Source organism: Sphaeramia orbicularis, chromosome 15 (assembly GCF_902148855.1).
Source record: "Sphaeramia orbicularis chromosome 15, fSphaOr1.1, whole genome shotgun sequence".
Lineage (NCBI taxonomy): Eukaryota > Metazoa > Chordata > Actinopteri > Kurtiformes > Apogonidae > Sphaeramia > Sphaeramia orbicularis.
Genome location: NC_043971.1, coordinates 9972050 through 9997779, shown reverse-complemented (window position 1 = coordinate 9997779; position 25730 = coordinate 9972050). Strand labels below are relative to the sequence as shown.

General features: G+C 35.2%; 1 protein-coding gene across 2 annotated transcripts in view; it reads left to right on the top strand.

Annotated features, from left to right (window-relative positions):
* The first annotated feature begins 1351 nt into the window (after positions 1-1351).
* Positions 1352-25730, top strand: part of adgra1b (adhesion G protein-coupled receptor A1b) — a 667465-nt gene continuing 643086 nt past the window's right edge. For both annotated transcript variants that reach the window (XM_030155759.1, XM_030155758.1), the window contains exon 1: positions 1352-2070. In XM_030155759.1, the coding sequence (XP_030011619.1) occupies positions 1847-2070 (224 nt within the window). In that variant the 5' untranslated portion in view covers positions 1352-1846. The remainder of the gene's footprint in view (positions 2071-25730) is intronic.

Genomic DNA, 25730 nt, shown 5'->3' with positions numbered 1-25730 from the left:
AAAGAGTGTGTGATTTGCTGAATGCACTCGTCACACCAAAGGAGATTTCAAAAATAGTTGGAGTGTCCATAAAGACTGTTTATAATGGAAAGAAGAGAATGACTATGAGCAAAACTATTACCAGAAAGTCTGGAAGATACTATTAAAGAAGAATGGGAGAAGTTGTCACCTGAATATTTGAGGAACACTTGCGCAAGTTTCAGGAAGCGTGTGAAGGCAGTTATTGAGAAAGAAGGAGGACACAAAGAATAAAAACATTTTCTATTATGTCAATTTTCTTGTTGCAAATAAATTCTCATGACTTTCAATAAACTAACTGGTCATACACTGTCTTTCAATCCCTGCCTCAAAATATTGTAAATTTTGCTTCCCCACCCTGTGTGTATATATATATATATATATATATATATATATATATATATATATATATATATATATGTACACACACACACACATCTTGAATTAAGCAAAAAAAAAAAAAAAAATCTGCCAATGGAACAAGTGAAAAAAAGCAAAAAAATTGACCAAGATAATTTTCACTTGTTCCATTGCCAGATTTTGGATCAAATTTAAAAATAAATAAATAAATAAATCTTGAATCAAGAAAAAAAAAAAAAATCTGCCAGTGGAATAAATGCAAATTATCTTGTGAGATTTCTTGAAATAAGATTTTACAGCTATTGTCTAAAAATAAATTCTTATATCTCACTGAAAAGTTTCTCTTTAGGTGATTATGTCTTATTTGAAGTGTGATGAAATATTTTGACTATAAATGAGAAAAATACCCTTGGTAAGATTTAGATTTTTTTTGCAGTGCACGGTATATTTCCCTACTACTGTATTTCCTTTCACCTTTTTATAGTCAAAAAAAAAAAAAGTCCATATTAGTCCATGTTAGTCTTTAAAGGGTTGACATCCTCTTCCTGTATAAACTACAGAAATAAGTGATTTAATCTCTTCAAATAAACAAGTTTGCATTGTATTTTCACTTTACAACTTCTTGATGTTAAATCTACGGTCATCCTTTTTTTTTTTTTTTTACAGTGAGGAACACTTGAAAGTATAAAAAAACCACATTCATTTCATTGTTTTCCTCCCTGCGCTACCGTTTACGCACACGATCCGCTCTGAAATCCTGATTATCCTGTGTTTTTTCTGGACTTAAAGCCTTTGGAGTGTGTATTTACTGGTCTTAGCTGTTATCACATAGCCGTGTGTGTGGTCTGCTCTGTGGATTTGCTGTGTGAAAAGTTTCTGAGCCCACGCTGGATCCTGTCAGGACTGAACGGGGAGGGACTTTTTTTTTTTTCTTTTTTCTGCGCAACAAGTCCAAGAGCGCAAGGAGTTGGAGTCGGATGATGACAGTCAATGGCAACACGAACAGGAGACGCGTTTTACCGGATTATGGCTTTGGATTTGTCATTACAACCGCATTTTGTATTTGGAGAAGGATGTGGATGTGGCGCACAGAAGAAGTTTTACCGGGACTTCTGACAGAGAGCGCGCGCCGTGGGCAGTTTTTCTATTTTCCGTACGCATATGCCATTTATGACACAAAAGCCAATCTGGAATGGAGTTTTTTTTTTTTTGGAGTAAGAAGAGATAATGGCTTTATGGATATATTTAACGGAAAGGAAGTTGAAGTGTTTTTTCTGTTTTGACGCGCGTAAAAGTTTGGAGATCGCAGCAGGTGACATGAAAGTGGGACACGCAGGACTTGATTGGAACGGAAGTAGTAGTGTGAAATGATCCACAGAAACTGGGAGGATATAACCTAAAGAAGAGTGTATAAAAGAAAAGAAAAGGAAAAAAAAGAAAAAGCAACCAGTTCCAGTCCACCCACACCATGAGCGCGCTGTGGTTCCTGTGCGTAATGGTGCTGCTGCTGCGGTGGGAGTCCGCGCGGAGCAGCAGAAACTGTCCAGACCTGATCGTTGACAGCTGTCACTGTTCTGCGGAAAGGTCCAAGGAGCTGAGCAGGCAGCACGTCCGAGTTAAAGTGGTGTGTGATGATGTGGATCTGATGGACACTCTGCAGCCCAGCTTCCTCCCCAACAAAACAGTGTCCCTGTAAGTAAAGCCTTCACTGGTAAACACACAGGTCTGGAGTGGCACTTCAGGCCTTAACCCTTTCATTAATAGTGGTCAGTCATTGTGGTCACTCATTGTGGTCACTCATTTAACCCTTTCATGCACGAATTATGAGAACCTTAATCAAAATTTTTTCCTGAGTGTTTTTATTCCTCTTTAGGCATGAAAAAAACAATGCAATTGAAAATTTTCTTCTGGAAAATTAAAATAAATAAATAAATAAATAAATAAATAAATAAATAAATAAATAATAATAATAATAATAATAATAATAATAATAATAAAAAAAAAAAAAACTATAAATACATAAAAAAAAAAAACTAGAAGCACTCGGAGAGCGCAAACCTCCGCCAAGGCTGATCAGTGGCGCCCCCCGTGGGCCCCCCCACCCCCGATCACCACCAAAATTTAATCATTTCTTCCTTATCCCATTTCCAACAAACCCTGAAAATTTCATCCAAATCTGTCCTTAAATTTTTGAGTTATGTTGCACATTAACGGACAGACAGACAAACAAACAGACAAACAAACCCTGGCAAAAACATAACCTCCTTGGCGGAGGTAATAATAATAATAATGAGAAAAAAAAATTCTCATGAACCTATTTTTCATGAAGTTGCAAAAATGTCTGCTCAGCTGGACACCACATGTTTAATTTTTGACGCACAGAAATATGTATTTACTGATAAATTGTGTGAAAACTATGGGGAGGGCTTGGGATTCTAGGGGTTTATGCTCAGGAGAGATCTACATAATGTTACCAATTCATGTCAGAAAAGATATGTAGTGTCTTAAAACTTTAATAAAGATATGTGTGAAAAAACAAAACAAAACAAAAAGAACAACAAAATCCATGAATATACAAGGAAGCAGCTGTAGAATAGCTGTCCACTGTAGTGACCAGTGTGCATGAAAGGGTTAAGTCAAATTATAGATACAGTTGAAAAGGAGCTTGCTATATTAAACTAGAAAAGCACTCTGGGAGCGCAGACCTCCGCCAAGGCAGATCAGTGCCCCCCCCACCCCCCCATCACCACCAAAATTTAATCATTTGTTCCTTGTGCCAGTATCAATATTTCCTGAAATTATAATTTCCATAACTTTTTGAAAGATCCGGATCAGTCTTTGCCATTTGATAGAACACCCCATTGTAAATCCCTGAGTCAAATTGCATGAGATTTGCACAATTCCCCCATATTGTGATTTCCACCATAAATATTAGTCCCATATTTATTTTACGTATATTTTAAGATTCCTTGACCATGAAAACATACCATTAGCAACTGGATTCATAATTATATCCTTATTAGTTCAGTAGTTATTCACAAAAATCACATTTCTCGTAATGGCGGTTTTCTTCTGGATCTAGCTCCTTAAGTATTAAAGCTACATGAAATCCGGTGGCATACTCCCGATGCGGAACTGACTGAGCTACACGATGGCGCTTGTCAGAAATCTCTACCTTTAATATTAAAGGCACAGTAGGCCAAAAAGTAAGGGCACCCCCATTTTTTATATAAATTGAGATAAAATCCGCCTTCTGGATCAGATCCGGATCAGCCTTTGAAATGTGATAGAGGACCCCATTGTCAATTCCTGAGTTAAATTTCATGAGTTTTGGTCAATAATTAAGCGAGATATTGGGAAACGAAAATTTTGGCCCCATTTACCACAATGTTAACAAAAATTTCAAAGTGATCCAGAATCCAGGATTTCTTCCGGATCACCCCCAAAAGTTAATCATTTCTTCCTTATCCCATTTCCAACAAACCCTGAAAATTTCATCCAAATCTGTCCATAACTTTTTGAGTTATGTTGCACACTAACGGACAGACAAACAAACCCTGGCAAAAACATAACCTCCTTGGCGGAGGTAAAGATTGGTTCAGTGTCAATAAGTTATCATTAAATCTTAGTAAAACCAAATACACTAGTCAACATTTGCTAGGGATCAGGACTATAACTTTGCTATATTCAGGGGTGTAATTCTGGAAACTTGAAAATTTACTTTCCCAGTGGAGTACAGCCTGCGGATGCAGATGGTGGCCACACACATTATTGACATCACACCGTATGTGTTTCAGAACATTCTGAGTGGTTTCAGTGAAAACAAAATTGGAAGAGTAATTGTTGTGAACTCTAATTTCTAGGGTTGTATCACCCTTTTGCCAGAAAGTGCAATAAAAATTTATGTTTTTTTTACCTTTTGGTCCATTTTTCTTTACATGACTAGCCAAAGTACACACATAATATATGAAGTCACCCAAAATATTATACAACATCAATTATTGTGGAAATATAAAACTGATCCCTAGCAAATGTTGACTAGTATATATTATTTTTGGTAAAGGGAAAAATAACAACCTAGTTAAAATTAGAATTAACTCTTTCATGCATACTGGTCACTCCAATGGACAGCTATTCTACAGCTGTTCCCTTGTATATTCATGGATTTTTTTTTTTACACATATCTTTATTAAAATTTTAAGACACTACATATCTTTTCTGACATGAATTGGTAACATTATGTAGATCTCTCCTGAGCATAAACCCCCAGAATCCCAAGCCCTCCCCATAGTTTTCACACAATTTATCAGTAAATACATGTTTCTGTGCGTCAAAAATTAAACGTGTGGTGTCCAGCTGAGTGGATATTTTTGCAACTTCATGAAAAATAGGTTCATAAGATTTTTAAAAATTTTTTTTTAATGTATTTTTAAAATTTTTAAAATTATTTGTATTTTATTTATTTATTTTTATTTGTTTTTCAGAAGAAAATTTTCAATTGCATTGTTTTTTTCATGCCTAAAGAGGAATAAAAACACTCAGGAAAAAAAAAAAAATCTTGATTAAGGTTCTCATAATTCATGCATGAAAGGGTTAATAACCCATAAAAACCCAGTTTGGGAATCATAAAAAATGAACTGTTCTCTCTATTCAGAATCAGAATCTTTCTTACGTGTTTTAGTGCCATTTGTTGTAAAATTAACCTCAACAGTGGAAAAAAAAAAGCCCCTCTAAAAACAAGTAAAAAAAAAAAAAAATTAATATAAGGTATGAGGTAAAAGCAAAAAAACAAAAACAAAAAACATTTTAACCCTTTCATTAATGCTGGTCACTACAGTGGACAGCTATTCTCCAGCTGTTCTCTCATATATTCTTGGATTTTGTTGTTTTAGTTCCATATCAGCCAACACAGTGGACACTTATGCATCATCCAATACACTGACATTCATACCATTACTGTAACTTTGCTGTTCTTGATCAACCTGATCTGCAGTGACATGTTTGAGTGTAAATCAATTGCTAATTGTTATTAGACTGTAATCAACAGTTTTCTTAAAAGGTTTTTTTTGCCTATTATCTCCATGAAGCGAGTAACAACTAGTACTAGCGTATGTTAAAATGTGAGAAAACATCAGATTAGCAGCATTAAAAATGTTTTTATTTCATAGTTTTCACACAGTATATCACTCTCTGTTATTGCGTTTTAAATACATGTTTCTTTGCTTCAAAAATTAGTGAAGTGGACATTTTTGGAACTCCATAAAAAAATAGGGTCATTAAAAAAATTTCAATCACATTTTTTTTTCATGCCTAAAGAGGAATATAAACACTCAGGAGAAAAAATCTCTACTCAGGTTCTCATAATTCATGCATCAAAGGGTTAAATATGTAAGTCAATGGGTGGCTCAGGCTCAGTTGGTTGAGCAGATCGTCCAGTACCCAAAAGGTTGGTGGTTCGATTCCTGGCTTCGACTGTCCACATGTTGAAGTGTCCAAGACACTGAGTCCTGAGTTGCTCCCAGTACACTAGAGGAGTGGTCCCTCTAAATACAAGTAAAAAAAAAGAAAAGAAGAAGATATTTTTGCTTGAATTAAGCCAAATGAATAAATAAATAAATGAATGAATGAATGAATGAATGAATGAATGAATAAATAAAATCTGCCAATGAAACAAGTAAGAATGATCTTGGTAAGATTTCTTAAAATAAGATTTTCAAAATCTATTGTCTAAAAATAAGTTCTTATATCTCACTGAAAAATTACTCTTCAGGTGATTATGCCTTATTTTAAGTGTAATGAGATATAAGATTAGATAAGACTTTATTGATCAAACTATGGGTAAATTTAACAGTTTACAGCAGCAATATGTAACACACCAGTGCATAAGAAAGGCAGGTAGAAGTAAACACTCTTAAGAGTATAAAAATGTAAGTAAAAATTCTATTGAATTAATTGCAAAAAAAACCCAAAATGTTCATATTTTGACAAGAAATGAAATAAATAAACTTGGTAAGAGTTAGATTTTTTCCAGTGTATAACATTAACCTCAGCATTTTGTGTTTTTTAAGTACACTGCAAATAAGAAAATTTAACTCATTTTTATTGGGTTAAAATGGCGTATTTCAAGTATAACAAGAAAAGCACTCAGAGAGCGCAGACCGACGCCGAGACAGATCTGCCCCCATCACCACCATCCTTGTGCCAGTATCAACATTTCCTGAAAATTCCATGAAAATCTGTCCATAACTTTTTGAGTTATCCTGCTAACAAACAAACAAACAAACAAACAAACAAACAAACAAACAAACAAACACGCAAACACACAAAGCAAAGTGATCATAATACCTAATTATCTGCCAGTGCAGTAAGGAAATTGCACTAATTAAGTTTTCTTAAAACACGAAAATATTATCTAAAGATTATGACTGTTGATAGTTATTTTAACCTGTTTAACCCTGACCATATTTTCAGGGGAAAAAACACCTAAAAAGACATACCCAAAGTAAATGAAGAATTACTTCACAATAATAAGGTTCATATGGATGTTCTTGGTGTCTGTGGACATTTACAGACCTCACAGAATCTATTCCCATTGTCTAAAATATTATATCTATTACTATGCCTGAGTAAACTGTAACAAACTAAAAGAGAAATTGGAATTTTTTATCCTCGCCTGTTTTTCTTCGGCTGGATCGACGATGATATGCATAAATGAATTGTTCGTGTTGGAGATTTTTAATAGCGTATATTTCACCCCACAAAGATTAAAAATCATGTTTGAACATTAAAGTTTGCACTAAAATACACTTTTGATGTACTTTTATTAACATTAGGGTCTAAACTTTGAGCAAAAGTTGAAGAAAACATTCATTGTCCTGATTCGTTATATTTTTATAGTAGATGAATATTAATATAATTTTTTCGGCCGGCGGGCGGGCTGATATAGCCTTGTTTCAAGTCTTACTTGTAAGATTTTTTTTTTTTTCATTTTTGGTATATATATATATATAGATATATATAAAATATTAGCCCACCCTTGTTTTCGTCAAGTTCTTGTTCATTTTAATGCCTGGTCCAACTAAAGGTACATTTGTTTGGACAAATATAATGATAACAACAACAATAGCTCATAGCAGTTTAATTTCAGAGCTGATATCTATCCATTCTTCATGTTTTCTTGATAATAACCAAAATCACTTCAGTTCCTACATCACTATCTATGGCATTGTACTGACAAAAACAGTGCTTTTAGACATTCCATGGTTTCTTTTCTGTCTGTTTTAGTCACATGATACACACAGGAGTCAGTACTTGATTGCATAACCATTGTTTTTGATGACTTTGGACGGTCAAATAATTTTTCCACATCTGTATATTTATAGGCAGAACTGCATAAAACAAATAAAAATGTCTTGAGGGTAAACTGTTAATGGAGCTGGTTTTGTCATAAATATTGCTTAAAATTAATTGTAATATCTAAGTGAGGTAGCTCAAGATGAAAATTCTTGGAACAAGTCAGATAATCTGAACATCAAAGAAGAAAATCAAATAATAGATACAGTTGTGAAGTGATGCCACTGTCATTTATCACCAGTTTGATACATGACAGTGGATGGAGACACAGTTTATGTCCAGTTAATGATAACTTTGCTGATGAAGTCACTTTTTCATCAGTTTTGTCTATTTCTGACATAATAAACCTTTACTTCATTCAGATCTTTTGCAAACATGTACATAATCAGTGAATTAAATATAGGAAAATACCTGATTTATACACTGCAAAAAGGAATATCTGACATGAATGTGAAATATTTATCTTGAAAGATTACTTTTTAGATTTATTTACTCATTGAGATCAGGTTTTTTTTTGCTTAATTCAAGATTATTATTTTTGCTTAATTCAAGCAAAAAAAAAAAAAAAAAAAAAAAAAAAAAGAAAAATTTTATTCTGCTGTTGTGCCCTTTTGCTTTGTCTGTCAAAGCACTTTGTAAATGCAATTTTTAAAGGTGCTATATAAATAAAGTTATTATTATTATTATTATTATTATTATTATTATTATTATTATTATTACTTGTTCGATTGGCAGAATTTTTTTTGCTTAATTCAAGATTTTTTTGCTTTGTTCAAGCAAAAAAATCTGCCAATGGAACAAGTGAAAATTATCTTGGTAAGATTTCTTGAAATAAGATTTTCAAGATCTATTCTCTAAAAATAAGTTCTTATATCTCACTGAAAAGTTACTCTTTAGGTGATTATGTCTCATTTTAAGTGTGATATTATTATATTATATTAAGTGAGATATTTGGACTAGAAATGAGAAAAATACACTTGGTAAGATTTAGATTTTTGCAGTGCAGAAGTTATTAAACATTTTACATGATTCTGTTCAACGGTGCCTGTTTGGGTCTTTATGGGTTAAAAGACATTCTTCACATGGATGAGACTCCACTTTTAAACCCCAAATGCACGGAAAGTGTCATAAGGTTAAACAGCTTTAACATAATAAATCACTCTGACAGAATCTGCAACTCATCCCAACATAAACACACATGTATAAACTCAAATGTTGCATAATACTTCAGTTTTACCTCAACAATAAGCTGACTTCAGACTCACCCCAGAGGAGCTGTGTTTATCCTGAACAATCTGATGGAATTTCTACAATAATACATTAGGAAAAAAAAAAAAAAACAACACTGAGCAGATAAGGTGACTTCAAACTGAGGCACTTTTTTAAAATGGAACCGACACAATGTTAGTCCCTCTGAGAAATGAAATGTATCTCAGGTATTTTTCCTTGAATATGAGAACATGGGGAGTGTAATCCTGTTATTGAGCTGATGAAGGCTGCTGCTAGTTTTCCGTGTAATTTAATGTGTTCGGCAGTGTGGAACGAAACAAAAAAAAAAGTACGTTTACGGATGCAACAGTTGTCAAATTCGATCTTTAAAATGAGAATTTGGCCAAAAAAAGATTATTTAGTTCTTCTTGTTATCCATCCCTTAAATTTTCATTGCATATATCAGGGGTGTCATTTTAGTTCAGGGGCCACATTCAGGCCAATATGAGCTCAAATGGGCTGGACCAGAAAAATAATAACAGTGAAAAATGGACAATTTCATTATGAAAATGTTTAAAACTGCAAAGTTTCCTGAATAACACAAACATCCTGAAATGTCTTGAGTGCAATTTTAACAGTGTTATGCCTTAGTTTATCATTTACACATGTGCATTGCAACTTAACCCTTTCATGCACGAATTATGAGAACCTTAGTCAAGATTTTTTTCTTCAGTGTTTAGCCATGAAAAAAACAATGCGATCGAGTTTTTTTTTCTATGGAGTTACAAAAATATCCATGCATTTAATTTTTGAAATAAAGAAACATGTGTTTACAACCCAATATCAGAAAGTGATATGAAAACAATGAAATAAAAACATTTTTAATGCTGCTAATCTGATGTCTTCTCACATTTTAACATATTCTAATGCTAGTAATTACTCACTTCATGGAGATAATATGCAAAAAAAAAATCTTCTTGTCTAACAAATAACAATTGATTTACACTCAAACATGTTAGTGCAGATCAGGTTTATCAAGAACAGTACAGTTACAGTAATGGTCTGAATTACAGTGTATGGGATGGTGCATAAGCGTCCACTGTGTTGGCTGATATGGAACTAAAACAACAAAACCCATGAATATACAACAGAACAGCTGGAGAAGAACTGTCCACTGGAGTGGACAGTGCATGAAGGGGTTAAATTACAATTCCAAATACACAAAACATTTAGTAACAGGCAGCATATCAGTAAAATTACACTCACTTTTCTTTAGACATCTCAGTTTGTTCTCATCTTGTTTTTTTGTAAAAGCATAGTTTGTAAACGTGAACATTCTTATGTAATTTAGTTTTTTTATACACAAAAATAAAGAAAAAATGTGCAGTTTTCATTATTTCTAGGATATTATGATAGTATTTTACTAGTCTGACCCACGTTAGATCATATTGTTCTGAATGTGGAATCTGAACTACAACCATTAACATCTTCAATGTAATTTGTGCATTTCACTAATTCATCCTGTGGGCCGGATTGGACCCTTTGGCGGGCCGGTTTTGGCCCCCGGGCCGCATGCTTGACACCTGTGACATATATTTATTTATTTCAAACATGCAAAAAAGAAAAAAGAAAAAAAAATATGAGCACAAATTCAATCACATAATATAAGGCAACGGCTAAATATCAACCACTGCCATCTGATACATCAGCACTTGTTACATTTAAGTATTTTTTCAATGATTTTAAGGCACCTTGAGTACATTTTCTGCGATTAAATACTTATACTCCACTACATGTCATAGTTAAATATCCTTTTCAAGGGACTACAGTTATTAAAAGTAACTTCTTTTATTATTATTACAAAAATACAATTAAAAATACTTCTAAAATATGACATGAGCCAACATATAGTACACTGTAAAAAAAAAAAAAAAAAAAAACAATCTGTAATTTAACAGAATTTTCACTATTTATTTTACAGATTTTTTCTGTATTTTTAAGATACAGGAAAATATCAATGAAATGACAAAAAACAGACTGTGATTTTACACGTCAAATGTAAAATAACATGAAAAAACTGTAACTGTGAATAACCATAAAATTTCCATTTTTTAAAAATTATTTTTTCTTTTCTCATAGAAAAATACAGTTAAAGTACATTTGCAAATGTATTGTAATTTCCCAAATATTTATTTTCTATTTATGAGATTAAACTGTTAAATTAAACTTTAATACTGTAAAAAAAAATAAAATAAAATAAAACGAGACAAAATTACTGACAATTAACCGTAAAAGAAGTATTTGTTCAGTAAGTTTAACAAGACTTGTTTGTTAATTGACAAATATCGTGTGTAATTATGGGAGGTTTCACAACAAAAATGTTGAATAAATGTATTTTTTGTGAATGTATAACATGTATAAGCACTGATAAACTGTCCAAATATAGTTTTTATCAGTGGATTGGACAACTGAGTCTCATTGAAAATTATGTATATATATATTTACAGGTAATTTGAATGTTTTAATGCATGAAAATATTCTTTATTAATTATTAAAACATCAAAAACATGCAAAATCTCATGTACAGTTACAGTAACGGTATGAATGTCAGTGTATGAGATGCTGCATTAGTGTCCACTGTGTTGGCTGATATGGAACTAAAACAACAAAACCCACGAATATACAAGAGAACAGCTGTAGAATAACTGTTCGCTGGAGTAACTACTATGCATGAAAGGGTTAAACAGTTGAAATCAGCAGATAGTTTTGGCTGTTTGGGTGTTTATGGGTTAAATCGCATCATAAATGAGGGGTTTTTACTTGTAACAGTGGATTTTTACTGTGTTAATATTTTTATAAGAACAAAAAAAAAAAAAAAAGATGCGAGTGTGTCCTCCACCTCTCTGTGTCAGATGATCTAGAATCCACTTGTGGGAACCTCTGTCCCTGTAAAGCCTCACCTATATCTGAGGTTGTTCCACGTGTCACATCTGCATACATCCTCTGTTCCCATGATGCTTTAGGGATATCATTTGCATTGTATTCAAAGTTATTCAAACAGATCTTACACGTCGACAGAGACTTTGAGAAACCTCCCTTTAGTATTCATCTGTGCTCTCTTGTAGATGAAATAGCACTTCAAACACTCGAGGGGCTGATAACTTTCCCTCCCCCCACCCCCACCCCCCCACTTTTTCTGCAGGTGCACAGATTGACTGCTAGATTAATAGACTGCTTTATTCTTGGAAACATGAGGTTTGCCTTCAGAGTGTAAAAGCAAATACTAAATGTAAAGGCCCTTGACACGTAACAGCCGACCACTCATTCTGAACTACGAGCGCAGTTGATTAATGATAGCACTTTGCTTACTGCAATTTATTTGGAGTGGTGTTTGCTTCCGTGTAGGCAGGGGTGCTTTTGTTCGTCTAAGTGGAGAATGGTTAAAAGCTTTGTTTTATTTTCGGCATTCTTCAAAGTGGAACTGCTCTATAGCTCGCAGCTACTAACAAAGTTTGATTTTTAAAGTGGTCTACACAGATAAATAACACAGACTTCCAGCTTCCCTCAAAATCCCACTGCACATGTAGCCTTTGAATGCCTTTTAAAGCGACCCTCTCACAGAATGACTCCTGTTCCTTATGTAGAGGGATGGGAATTGATAAGAATTTAATGATTCCGATTCCATTGTCGATTTTGCTTATCGATTCTCAGTGGGTGAAGGAATAAAAGAGTACAAACGGGTGTGTTTGCATTAGCTATCTTTTATATTTCCATCTCTGCACAGCAGTGGCGGCTGCTCGTCTTTCAGACGGGAAGCTCATTGTCGGCTTACATCAAAAAAAAAAAAAAAGTCAAGTTATATAAATATAAATTCAGCCCTCTGTTTCTTTTTAAGAAAATGGTTGTATCATACCAAGTAAACAAGAAAACGTTGAAATTATGTTAAATTGAAACAAGGAAGTACAATGAATGTGTTTTATTTACAGTGCAAGAAATGAACGAGTAATTTCGTAGTGGTTTCTCTCTCAATTTCACAGCAGAATGTGCGACGGTATTAAACTGAACTGTGTCAGTGAAGGAGCAGATCTGAAAATAGCTGTCAATCAAACGGGATTCAGCCTTTCGACTGATCCTCCAATCAGCACGTGGAAGTCTGGCGTCCAGCCCAGCCGAGCTCCGCCCACAGCTGCATTCACCCCCAGAGATGCCCAGTGTCCGGGGGCGGGACAACATTGTAGCATTTATCCAATTACCGTCCAGTTTTTAGGCAATGAAAAAAACTGTTCCACTCAGTCCCATTGAAGTGCATGGACGCTGAGTGTCTACGAACAAATGCACTGAGCAGAGATCGAATGAGAAAACAGCGCAACAGGAATGGAGGAGAAGTGAACAACATTGAGTCCGTTGATTTGTGGTAAAACTGATTCTGAACGAACTCGTCTGTGAGATGAACGTGTTCTAACACATTTGTAGTCAATGAAATGTCAACACAACCGAACAGATTTTACCATTTAATTTTCATAATTTTAGGGGAAGCTGAGCTTCCCTTGGAGTCTGTGAGAAATCACCACTGCTCAACAGAAAATGTAACATACAGTATGTACAAATAATAATAACAGATGACACCAGGCCCGGTTTGGGGAGGGGGGGGGGCGTACAGTGAAAGTGAAACTAAAGATGTTTTACTAATTCCTCTATTGCTGCATTTCCACTATGTGGACCTGGTTCGACTCTCCTCGGCTCCCGTTGTTGTGCACCTCATTTCCTTTCCCCTACCATCAGAAACTTGTATTTGAGGGGTACAACGTTTGTTGCTCGCACCAGAACTGGAACTGGGCCTGGTGTTCACTGCCGCTAGATTCACAAGCGTTGCTAAGTAGCAAATCAAATATGTGACATTCCTGTAAATGAATCACATGCTGTGGACAAATGTTTGAACATATTGGAGGGACTCCACCCTTTTGAAGACATGGAAGCTCTGACAGTGTTCCAGTGGACCTGGTGTCGTCTTTTTAGACTGTTCGTTTGTGCCTCAACACCATGTTGGCTACGTTTTGACCAAAACAATGCAGCGTATGCATGACGTCATCGCGCATGCACAACGAAGGCAGAATCGATAAGCAGAATCGTTAAGCAGACAGGAAAACGATTCCAAGGAATCGAGCTACTGGGATCCAGTTCTCAAAAAGAACCGGTTCTCGATTCCCATCCCTACTTATGTAGCAGCATGAAATGATGAAAAGGTGTCATTCTGTGAGTAGGGCAAGAATCTGGTGATACGATACAAATCACAATACTAGTGTCACAATACGATATATCACGATATATCATGATACTGTTAAAAAGGCAATTTTTTGTTTGTTTCTTTTTTTAAAATGATTATTTCATTGAAGAATTAAATTACACCAGAAATATTCACAAATACTAAACACATTTTTCTTTAATCACAACAGGATCTAATATCACAAAATGTTCCTGTGTTCAAACCTAAATTCTTTTTTACAGACATTACAGTTTAAGATCCTGTTCAAATGTTCATATTCTATTAGTTCAGAACTAACATCAGAACATCATTTTTTTGCAATCCCAACAAAGGAACTAACATTATTTAATAAAAGAGTGTTAAATAATAATAAATAAAATATAAACAAAAAAGAAAAACAAAACAATAATGAACCTCCGCAATATCTGAATTTGAATAAAATACCTAAAAATATCAATACAGTACTTTTTAATATCTATACAGTATTGTGAAATGAAATATTACAATATATTGCAGAATCGATATTTTCCTACACCCCTAGTAGGTATTATGATTACTGCGCTGTGAATAAACCCACCTCCACGTCACTCGTGTTTCTTGGTGAACTCCGTCCTACAGCTCAGCTCTGGTCGGCCAGGAAGCAGTTTTCCTGCGTTAGGAAATGTGACCTTTGTCAGGCTGAAGTGGCCTCCCTGCTCACTCTTTTGTTTAGATGTGCTGTGCAAATAAACAGATATATCAAGGGAAGTATGCACATACCGATCTCCCCCCTGCACACTGCCTGACAAATCTCCCAAATTTCCACATGTGCGCTCTCTTCATTTACTCCTGATCGCATCACCAGTGTTGGGGAGTAACGGCTTACAAAAGTAATGCATCACAGTAATGGATTACTTTTTGCTGTAACGCAGTAGTGTAAGGCATTACGACCGTAAATTCCGGACTATAAGCCGCTACTTTTTTCCCACGCTTTAAACACTGCGGCTTATACTCCGACGCGACTTATACGACGATTTTTCCTTATTGCCTGCCACACCCCAGGGAAGAACCTGTCTATTGTTACCAGGTATGCAGGAGTGGATAACATTAACAACTTAACCTTCATAAAGTTAATATTAACACACACAAAAGGGGAACTTTTAAGGAAAAATAGTAAACCTTCAAATGTTAATATTGTTTCACAAATATACAAAACAAAACTCTGAATGAAAACACCCAATAAAGCTCTCCAGAGACCGTCATAAATTTAAAGCATCTCAGAATTAATGCGCATGTCGAGCGTAATGTTAAATGAAAATTATATTACAACAGACGTAATTACTTGTTTTTAATCTTTATATTTTAAAAATAATTAAAAGTCCTACTCTAACGAAAAACAAAAATTTATTCACTTTCAAGTGTCTTTCAAGTCATTTTAAGTCTGTGAATCCACAGCCGGCGCAAAAGCAAGTCAATCCCGTATCGGCACGAATCCAAAGGAAACCCCGATAAGTCCACCGACAAAAAAAAAGAAAGAGAAAATGTGCTTTTATTACTATCCTTTTATTGCCTCGTTTTTTGTCTTTTGTTTTTTAATCATCATATTAACAACGAATCTACCTATAGATATGACAGCAAGCTCACACATATCATACCCATTTACATACAGGGAAGAATTTCATTTGAACTCAAAGAAAACCTTTATCCAATTACCGTCCAGTTTTGACGCAATGAAAAAAAAGGTTCCACTCGGTCCCATAGACTCCCATAGAAGCCAGGCTTCAACGGGGAAATGCATTGACCATAGATCGTATGAGGAAACAGCGCAACGGGAATGTATGAGAAGTGAACAACATGGAGTCTGATGATTTGTGATAAAGCTGATTCTGAACGAACTCGTCTGTGAGATGAACGTGTTTTAACACATGTGTAGTCAATGAAATGTCAGCACAACCAAACATATTTAACCATTTAATTTTCGTAATGATAGGGGAAGCCGGGCTTCTCTTGCAGTCTATGAGAAATCACCACTAGTGGACAAACGTGGCTTATAAACCGGCGCGGCTTATACGTGTACAAAATTGATTTTCTTTCTAAAATTAGGGTCTGCGGCTTATATTCAGGTGCAGTCTATAGTCCGGAATTTACGGTAATCAATTTTCAGTAATATTTTACTCAGTAGCGCTTCAGTTAAAACACACTTTTCGCCTATAATTTAGTTGCTCAAATGAAAAAAAAAACAAAAAAACAGCAAAACCATGAGACCTTAAGGCAGTGGTTCCCAACTTTTTTAAGCCCCCATTTTAACATCCTTAAGGTTAGGAATTACTTTTAAATAAAAATGTCAAGTCATCTGTAATGGATTACAGTTTGGGGGTAACTTGCCCAACACTGTTCCTCAGTGACCACTTCAGCAGAGTGTGTGATGTTCGAGTATACAAACCTAACGCCACCTCTAATTAAAGGCACAGATTGGCTTTGTTGATTTTCTTTCACACATGCTCCACCTTTTATTAGTGTATCTATAAAATGTTTATGAGGAATGTACCCTGCAATAATGCGAAGCCTTGCAGGTGCCAAAAGGAAAACAGATCGACACAAATAAAAGAACTTTAGCATTTAGCATCTTTTCGCTCCTTCTCGTTCTCTTTTATATCTTATTGCTTTAGGAAAGTTGGTGTATTTTTAGAATGTATTGTATGTAGTGAATGTACTTCATGTATTTGGTTGAAGCCGTTCAATCTGAGCAGACTTTCCCATATCTGTCATGTTTAACAGTTTTCTTCCAGTATATTATGACTTAATCGAAGTGATGTTTGTTATCTCTGCCAGGAGGTATTGTGATCACTTTGCTTTGTGTGTTTGCATGTATGTTTGCGTGCGTGTTTGTTTGTGAGCAAAATAACTCAAAAAGTTATGGACGGATTTTCATGAAATTTTCAGGAAATGTTGATACTGGCACAAGGAGGAAATGATAAAATGTTGGTGGAGATCAGGGGGGACACGGACGAATGATCTGTCTTGGCGGAGGTCTGCGCTCTCCGAGTGCTTTTCTTGTTATGTTAGTCGTTTGTCCAGGACAACAGATGGAAATTAGCTTCTCTGCTAAATCTGGTGCATGCATCTTGTTCTTTGTAACTGATGCCAGTTAGGGGTGTAAGAAAATATCAGTTCCCCAATATATCGCGATATTTCATTTCACAATACTGTATCGATATTTTTAGGTATTTATTCAAATGCAGTCATGGCAGAGGCAAATTTTTTGTTTTTGTTTTATCTTTTTTCTTGGTATCTTTTGGGAATCCTGTCAGCTCTTTTATTTATATATTCGCATGGGTATTTTTCTCTGTTTGTAAACGAAAAAAGTAATTCATTGAATTAATGTTAGAACTGTATTTATCCAAATCCTGTGTTTTGAGTTTTTATACAGGGTGGGGAAGCAAAATTTACAATATTTTGAGGCAGGGATTGAAAGACAGTGTATGACCAATTAGTTTATTGAAAGTCATGAGAATTTATTTGCCACAAGAAAATTGACATAATAGAAAATGTTTTTATTCTATGTGTCCTCCTTCTTTCTCAATAACTGCCTTCACACGCTTCCTGAAACTTGCACAAGTGTTCCTCAAATATTCGGGTGACAACTTCTCCCATTCTTCTTTAATAGTATCTTTAAGAAAGGCGACATCGCTGTGTGATGTTCTATTGGTAGCAAGTTCTAAAACGCCCCAAATAGCAGAATCCAGAGGGTTTCGATCTGGGCGAGAAGGCGGCCATAAACATGATTCCCAAAAATTGCTAAAGTTGGATTTGTTGCTGTTTTCAACAAGTGTTTTGGTGTTCTTGTGTAAGATTTTAACTTCAAATCATATTTTACTGCATTTCTAACGGTCTTGTTGTCTACCTCAAGTTCAATTGCCATTTTTCTCATGGATTTGGTTGGATCCTTTAGGATTTTGGATTTGAGAGCTTTAATAAAAGCTTTGGTACGTTTTTTGTCGCTTCCTCCACTTCCAGACTTTCTCGTAATAGTTTTGCTCATAGTCATTCTCTTCTTTCCATTATAAACAGTCTTTATGGACACTCCAACTATTTTTGAAATCTCCTTTGGTGTGACGAGTGCATTCAGCAAATCACACACTCTTTGACGTTTGCTTTCCTGATTACTCATATGGGCAAAAGTTTGTGAAAAGGTATGGATAATAGTGTTAGGTATGATTATGACATCAATATATGTTTGGTTTCAAAACAATTGACGTAGTGCCTGCTGAGAAAAAACAACTAAATGTTCATTGTAAATTTTGCTTCCCCACCCTGTAGAGCGGTATGTATGGGGCGGCCATGGCTCAGTTGGTAGAGCGGGTCGTCCAATAACCGAAGGGTTGGCAGTTCGAATCCCGCTCTGTCCTAGTCAGTCCGTTGTGTCCTTGGGCAAGACACTTCACCCTCCTTGCCTCCAGTGCCACCCACACTGGTGTATGAATGTTCGGTGGTGGTCAGAGGGGCCGTAGGCGCAAAATGGCAGCCACGCTTCTGTCAGTCTGCCCCAGGGCAGCTGTGGCTACAGATGTAGTTTACCACCACCAGAGGGAGAATGTGAGAGCGAATGAATAATGGGTCAATAATGTAAAGCGCTTTGGCTGTCTAGAAAGGCGCTATATAAATCCAATCCATTATTATTATTATTAGAGAAAAAGTTTGTGATATAGCATTAAATCCTATTCTGATCAAATACAGGGTGACACAAAAAAACGGGAACTTTTTAACAATCCAATAAAACCAAGAGTGATGGAAGAAAAATATTTTATTCATAGTAATTGAAACCTTAACACATGCCATTTAATAAACAATGATGGAATTTTCATTTTTTAAAAATGACTTCCTGTAGATGGCGTCCTCCTGTACAAATGCATTCTTGAAATCTGCTGTTGAGATTCCTCATTGACCGCTGCAACATCTCAGCTGGGATACTGTGAATTTCATCCTGAATTCTCTGTTTTAACTCATCCAGAGTTCTTGGTTGAGTCGTGTACACTTTACTCTTGAGATAGCCCCACAAGAGAAAATCACAAACGGACAAATCTGGCGATCTAGGGGGCCAGGGAACGTTACCGAATCTTGAGATCACACGGTTACCGAACAATTCTCGCACAGCCGCCAGTGGTTCCTAAAATGGGGGTGTGTTTACTTGCTCAAGGTCACTGTCTCGCAGTGCTGCCACTTGCTCATGTCTGCCAATACGCACTTCAAAAACTCCCGTTTTTTTGGGTCACCCTGCGTTTGTACAGGATGACCATAGTAACCACTGGCGGCTGTCCGAGAATTGTTCAGTAACCGTGTGATCTCAAGATTCGGTAACGTTCCCTGCCCCCCTAGATCGCCAGATTTGTCCGTTTGTGATTTTTTCTTGTGGGGCTAACTCAAGAGTAAAGTGTACACGACTCGACCAAGAACTCTGGATGAGTTAAAACAGAGAATTCAGAATGAAATTCACAGTATCCCAGCTGAGATGTTGCAGCGGTCAATGAGGAATCTCAACAGCAGATTTCAAGAATGCATTTGTACAGGAGGACGCCATCTACAGGAAGTCATTTTTAAAAAATGAAAATTCCATCATTGTTTCTTAAAGGGCATGTTTTAAGGTTTCAATTACTATGAATAAAATATTTTTCTTCCATCACTCTTGGTTTTATTGGATTGTTAAAAAGTTCTTGTTTTTTTGTGTCACCCTGTACAAATTTGTTTAGTATTAGTGCATATTTCGGGTGTAATTACATGTTCCAAGAAATAATCATTTAAAAAAAGAACGAAACAACCAAGAAATATTGCCATGTCAACAGTACTGCGATATATCGTGATATATCGTATTGTAGGGCTGCTCGATTTATAGAAAAAAAAAATAATCACGATTATTTTAGCAATAATTGAAATCACGATTATTAAAAACAATTATTTGTTAACCTTAAAGTTGTTTATTTTTTCTTGCAAAACAATGTAAGATATACTCTTTAAACATAAATAAAGCTTTTAACCATTAAAACAAAGTATGTTCACTTTTGTACGAAACAAAAAAATCTTTGAATGCAAATAAGTATACTGTAAATTCAAGTATGTTTCCTTTTGTAAACAAATAGTGCACTGGAATTAAAGTGCTCTAGACTTGCCATAGAACTGGAGCAATAAAAAAAAAACTCACGCAAAGTGCAAATTATAAATTCAAGTATGTTCAATGTAGTATGAAACAGTAAATTCAGTGGCGTGCCATGAGGTTTCAGTTAGGTTAATACAGGAGTTGCAGCGTAAAGAGATTTGGAGACTAAAAATTGCATTGCGGACGAAGTTGTAGACGGAGTTTTTTTTTTATGTTTTAGTTTTTCATAAGATTATGATAAAGGTGGCGGTGGTTAAACTTTAGATGGTTAAAAAGGTTTGCTGTGTTACCGGTCGGTGCGGACACAACTACGAAACACTTGTTGCAACACAACTACGAAACACTTTTTGCACGTAATGGGTTTTTGCTTTTCGTCTTCTTCATCAAACCCAAAGTGATTCCATACAATTGAATTTGACTTGCCTTTTTTGTTTACCAAGCACTTCTGCTGCGATTCTCCCGCTATTTTTCCAGACCGCTAGGTACAACTTTCCTCTTGGGGTGGACCTGCCGGCTAGCTGACAGTACTAGCTTAGAGGGGGGCGAGGCAGAGCAGCTCATGGTAGCTTGCGTGCGCATGAATTAAACAACTCAAAATTAATAATCGTTTTTTCTTGATTACATAATTTTTGTAATCGTTGCGTGTAATAATCGAAATCGTAATTGAATTTCGATTAATTGCACAGCCCTATCGTATCATTATCCTTGTATTGTGATTTGTATTGTATCACCAGATTCTTGCCGAGACACCACCCTAATGCCAATATACACCGTCCTGTAAATAAGTAAGTGCAAATACAAAATTTAGAAAAGATAGATTTCAATGAACTGTACACAGGAGTGTCAGTGGCTCACAGTGCAGACGAACGCCCTCGATTAACACCTCTGCCTGGGTGCTTGTCTTCACTGGGGGAGACAGGGAGTGGAGGGTTTCGGAGTCGGGCCTGACAGGTCTGTTGACCTTGGGACCTATCAGGTGTAAAGCTCCGCAGATCTGCAGAGGTGTCGTCCTTCTGCACAGAGCAGCAGCAGCAGCTCAGATTGGAGCAGACACCTGTCTCAGACCGAGCTCTAACAGGAAGCAGCGCTAACCCGAAGACAGGGACAGACTCGGGATGACACACAGATGGGAGAGAGATTCATGGGTAGGTAGGAACAGGGGAAGTGACACAGAGGGCGCTGGGGAAATAGAGGATGGGAGGTGTTGTAGTCAAATATCAGCTGATAACTGGGACTGATGCAGACCATCCAACGCCTACAAACAGGGCTGACTTGTCACTCAGTTGCAGCTGATTCCATCTGAGCCTGTGAGGTTGTGCACGGCTGGAAACTGCAGGAAAGAAAATGAGTTTGATCCTGTTCGTCCACATTTTCCACAGTTCTTTTTTTTTCTTTATTCTTCTAATTCATTATGTATAGTGTGTTTGGGCTTGTATACTATTTTTACTGTTGTCATGCTGCTGCTGTGCTACAGTTTCCCAGTTTGGGATCGATCGATCGATCGATCGATCGATCGATCTATCTATCTATCTATCTATCTATCTATCTATCTATCTATCTATCTATCTATCTATCTATCTATCTATCTATCTATCTATCTATCTATCTATCTATCTATCTATCTATCTATCTATCTATCTATCTGTCTGTCTGTCTGTCTGTCTGTCTGTCTGTCTGTCTGTCTGTCTGTCTGTCTGTCTGTCTGTCTGTCATTCCATCGTTCTATTTATCTATCGTTCTTTCTATCTATCTATCTATCTATCTATCTATCTATCTATCTATCTATCTATCTATCTATCTATCTATCTATCTATCTATCTATCTATCTATCTATCTATCGTTCTATCGTTCTATCGTTCTATCTATCGTTCTATCTATCTATCGTTCTATCTATCGTTCTATCTATCGTTCTATCGTTCTGTCTATCGTTCTGTCTATCTATCTATCTATCTATCTATCTATCTATCTATCTATCTATCTATCTATCTATCTATCTATCTATCTATCTATCTATCTATCTATCTATCGTTCTATCGTTCTATCGTTCTATCGTTCTATCTATCGTTCTATCTATCGTTCTATCGTTCTATATATCGTTCTATCGTTCTATCTATCGTTCTATCTATCTATCTATCTATCTATCTATCTATCTATCTATCTATCTATCTATCTATCTATCTATCTATCTATCTATCTATCTATCTATCTATCGTTCTATCTATCGTTCTATCTATCTATCTATCTATCTATCTATCTATCTATCTATCTATCTATCTATCTATCTATCTATCTATCTATCTATCTATCTATCCATCCATTCCCCACCCACACACACTATGAACTTACTTAAGTCTAAACTTCATAACTACAGCTGCTGCTGGGCAACGTCATATCATGACTCGTGTAAATATACACGCCACTTTTACCGTGTTATCTGTACGCATTATAAGCTTTCCACTTGTATGTTCATGTTGTTTTTTCATGTAATTAATTCACATGTCAGTATGTTTTTAAATAGCTGTTTAACCCTTTCATGCATACTGGTCACTGCAGTGGACAGTTCTTCTCCAGCTCTTCTCTTATATATTCATGGGTTTTGTTGTTTTAGTTCCATATCAGCCAACACAGTGAACACTTATGCATCATCCCATAATACACTGTAATTCATACCATTACTGTAACTTTGCAGATCAGGTTGATAAACCTGATCTGCAGTAACATGTGTTAAATCAATTGCTAATTGTTATTAGACTGTAATCAACAGTTTTCTTAATCAAAAAGGTTTTTTTTTTTGCATATTGTCTGCATGAAGTGAGTAATAACTAGTATTAGAGTGTGTTAAAATGTGAGAAAACATCAGATTAGCTGCATGAAAAATGTTTTTATTTCATAGTTTTCACCCAGTTTATCACTTTCTGATGATGGGTTTTAAATACATGTTTTTTTTTTTGTTTTGTTTTGGGGTTTTTTTGCTTCAAAAATTGGTGTTCAGCTGAGTGGACATTTTTGTAACTCCATGAAAAATAGGTTCATAATAAAATTTCAGTCGCATTGTTTTTTCATGCCTAAAGAGGAATAAAAACACTCAGAAAAAAAATCTCAGCTAAGGTTCTCATAATTCATGCATGAAAGGGTTAAGGCCTGACTTTGTTCAGATAGGACACACATATTTTTCATTGAAAAAGTGATGTTATATTTCTTACATAACTTTTTTTTCCCAAGCTTTTGAAGCATCAGCCACTTATTTGCATGAAATGAACATCATGTGACAATGATAAGGGAGGAAGACCTGTTGATTTCTAGCCATGTTTTGTTTTTTAGTTTATAGTTTATTATATTTAGAAAGATAAAAATAATAATAGTAATAGAGGGAAAGACAACATGTGGAGAACCATCAACACAAAACTAGACTACCAGGACAGTGAGGAGTTTTTAACGGGAATGTCTTGAATTACGATGTGATATCATGACTCACATAAATATACACGCCGCTTTTAATTACTGTGTTATCTGTACGCGTTATAAGCTTTCCACATGTATGTTCATGCTATTATTAGCCCCATGTCCAACCTGAACTGATGCATCTAATTACCATGCACTGAGGGTTAGGGGTTAGGGTTAGAGGTAACGGTGAACCAGAGATCATGACATAAACTGACATGTGATCAAATGCCTTTGAATAACACGTGAAAGGTCAAAAATGCATACATATAGCACACTACATGCCATACACTGCAAAAAATCCAAATCTTACCAAGTGTGTTTTTCTCATTTCTAGTCCAAATATCTCATCACAACTAAAAATAAGACATCATCACCTCAAGACGAACTTTTCAGCAAGATATAAGAACTTATTTTTAGACAATAGATCAGGAAAATCTTATTTCAAGAAATCTTACCGAGATAATTTTCACTTGTTCCACTGGCAGCTTTTTTTTTGCTTAATTCAAGCAAAAAAAAAATCTGCCAATGGAACAAGTGAAAATGATCTTGGTAAGATTTCTTGAAATAAGATTTTCCAAATCTATTGATCTTGAGATATAAGAACTTATTTTTTGACAATAGATCTTGAAAATCTTATTTCAAGAAATCTTACCAAGCTAATTTTAAATTTGTTTTTATTCTGTTATTGTGCCCTTTTGCTTTGTCGGTCAAAGCACTTTGTAAATGCAATTTTTAAAGGTGCTATATAAATTAAGTTATTATTATTATTATTATTATTATTATTATTATTATTATTATTATTATTATTATTACTTGTTCGATTGTCAGAATTTTTTTTTGCTTAATTCAAGACTTTTTTGCTTAATTCAAGCAAAAAAATCTGCTAATAGAACAAGTGAAAATTCTCTTGGAAAGATTTCTTGAAATAAGATTTTCCAAATCTATTGATCTTGAGCTATAAGAACTTATTTTTTGACAATAGATCTTGAAAATCTTATTTCAAGAAATCTTACCAAGATTATTTTCACTTTGTTTTTATTCTGTTCTTGTGCCCTTTTGCTTTGAATGTCAAAGCACTTTGTAAACTCAGTTTTTAAAGGTGCTATATAAATAAAGTTATTATTATTATTATTATTATTATTATTATTATTATTATTATTATTACTTGTTTGATTGGCAGATTTTTTTTTGCTTAATTCAAGCAAAAAAATCTGCCAATGGAACAAATGAAAATGATCTTGGTAAGATTTCTTGAAATAAGATTTTCATGATGTAATGTCTAAATATAAGTTCTTATATCTCACCGAAAAGTTACTCTTTAGGTGTTTATGTCTTATTTTAAGTGTGATGACATATTTTTAACTAGAAATGAGAAAAATACACTTGGTAAGCTTTAGATTTTTGCAGTGTAAAGGGGATCATATTTTGCAAAAAACACGTTTATTAGTCTTTGGTTCATAAAAACTGGTGTGACATACAATGCCATTTCATAAGCTCATCCTCTGCTGTGTAAAAACCAGACCAGGGTCACAGAAAATGTACATAGTATCCTGTGTTCTTATCTGTACCTGCTGGGCGGACCCTCTTATGTGCAGGGTTAATTGACTTTCAAATATCATGACATCATTTTACAAATATCTCATGTTAAAGTTGAGATCTGCTCAGTTTTTGTGCCTGTAACTGCTTCATTCTCACTCCTATCTTGCCTCATACTGGGACTTGGCCAAGGCCTAAAATCCGGATGCATAGAACACCTTGAGCACATTTATTTGACGTGCAGGGTAAGCATCTTTTCTCCATGTGCAAGGCATTCCAAAAGATGTCTAGTGAATGCCATGGTTACATTTGGTCAGGTTTAAGCATAAAAAAACACCTTGATTATGGCTGGAAATGGGGTCAGGGAAGTGCTAAAATAAGACGACAAAAGTAAATGCAATCACTAAAATCCATTTC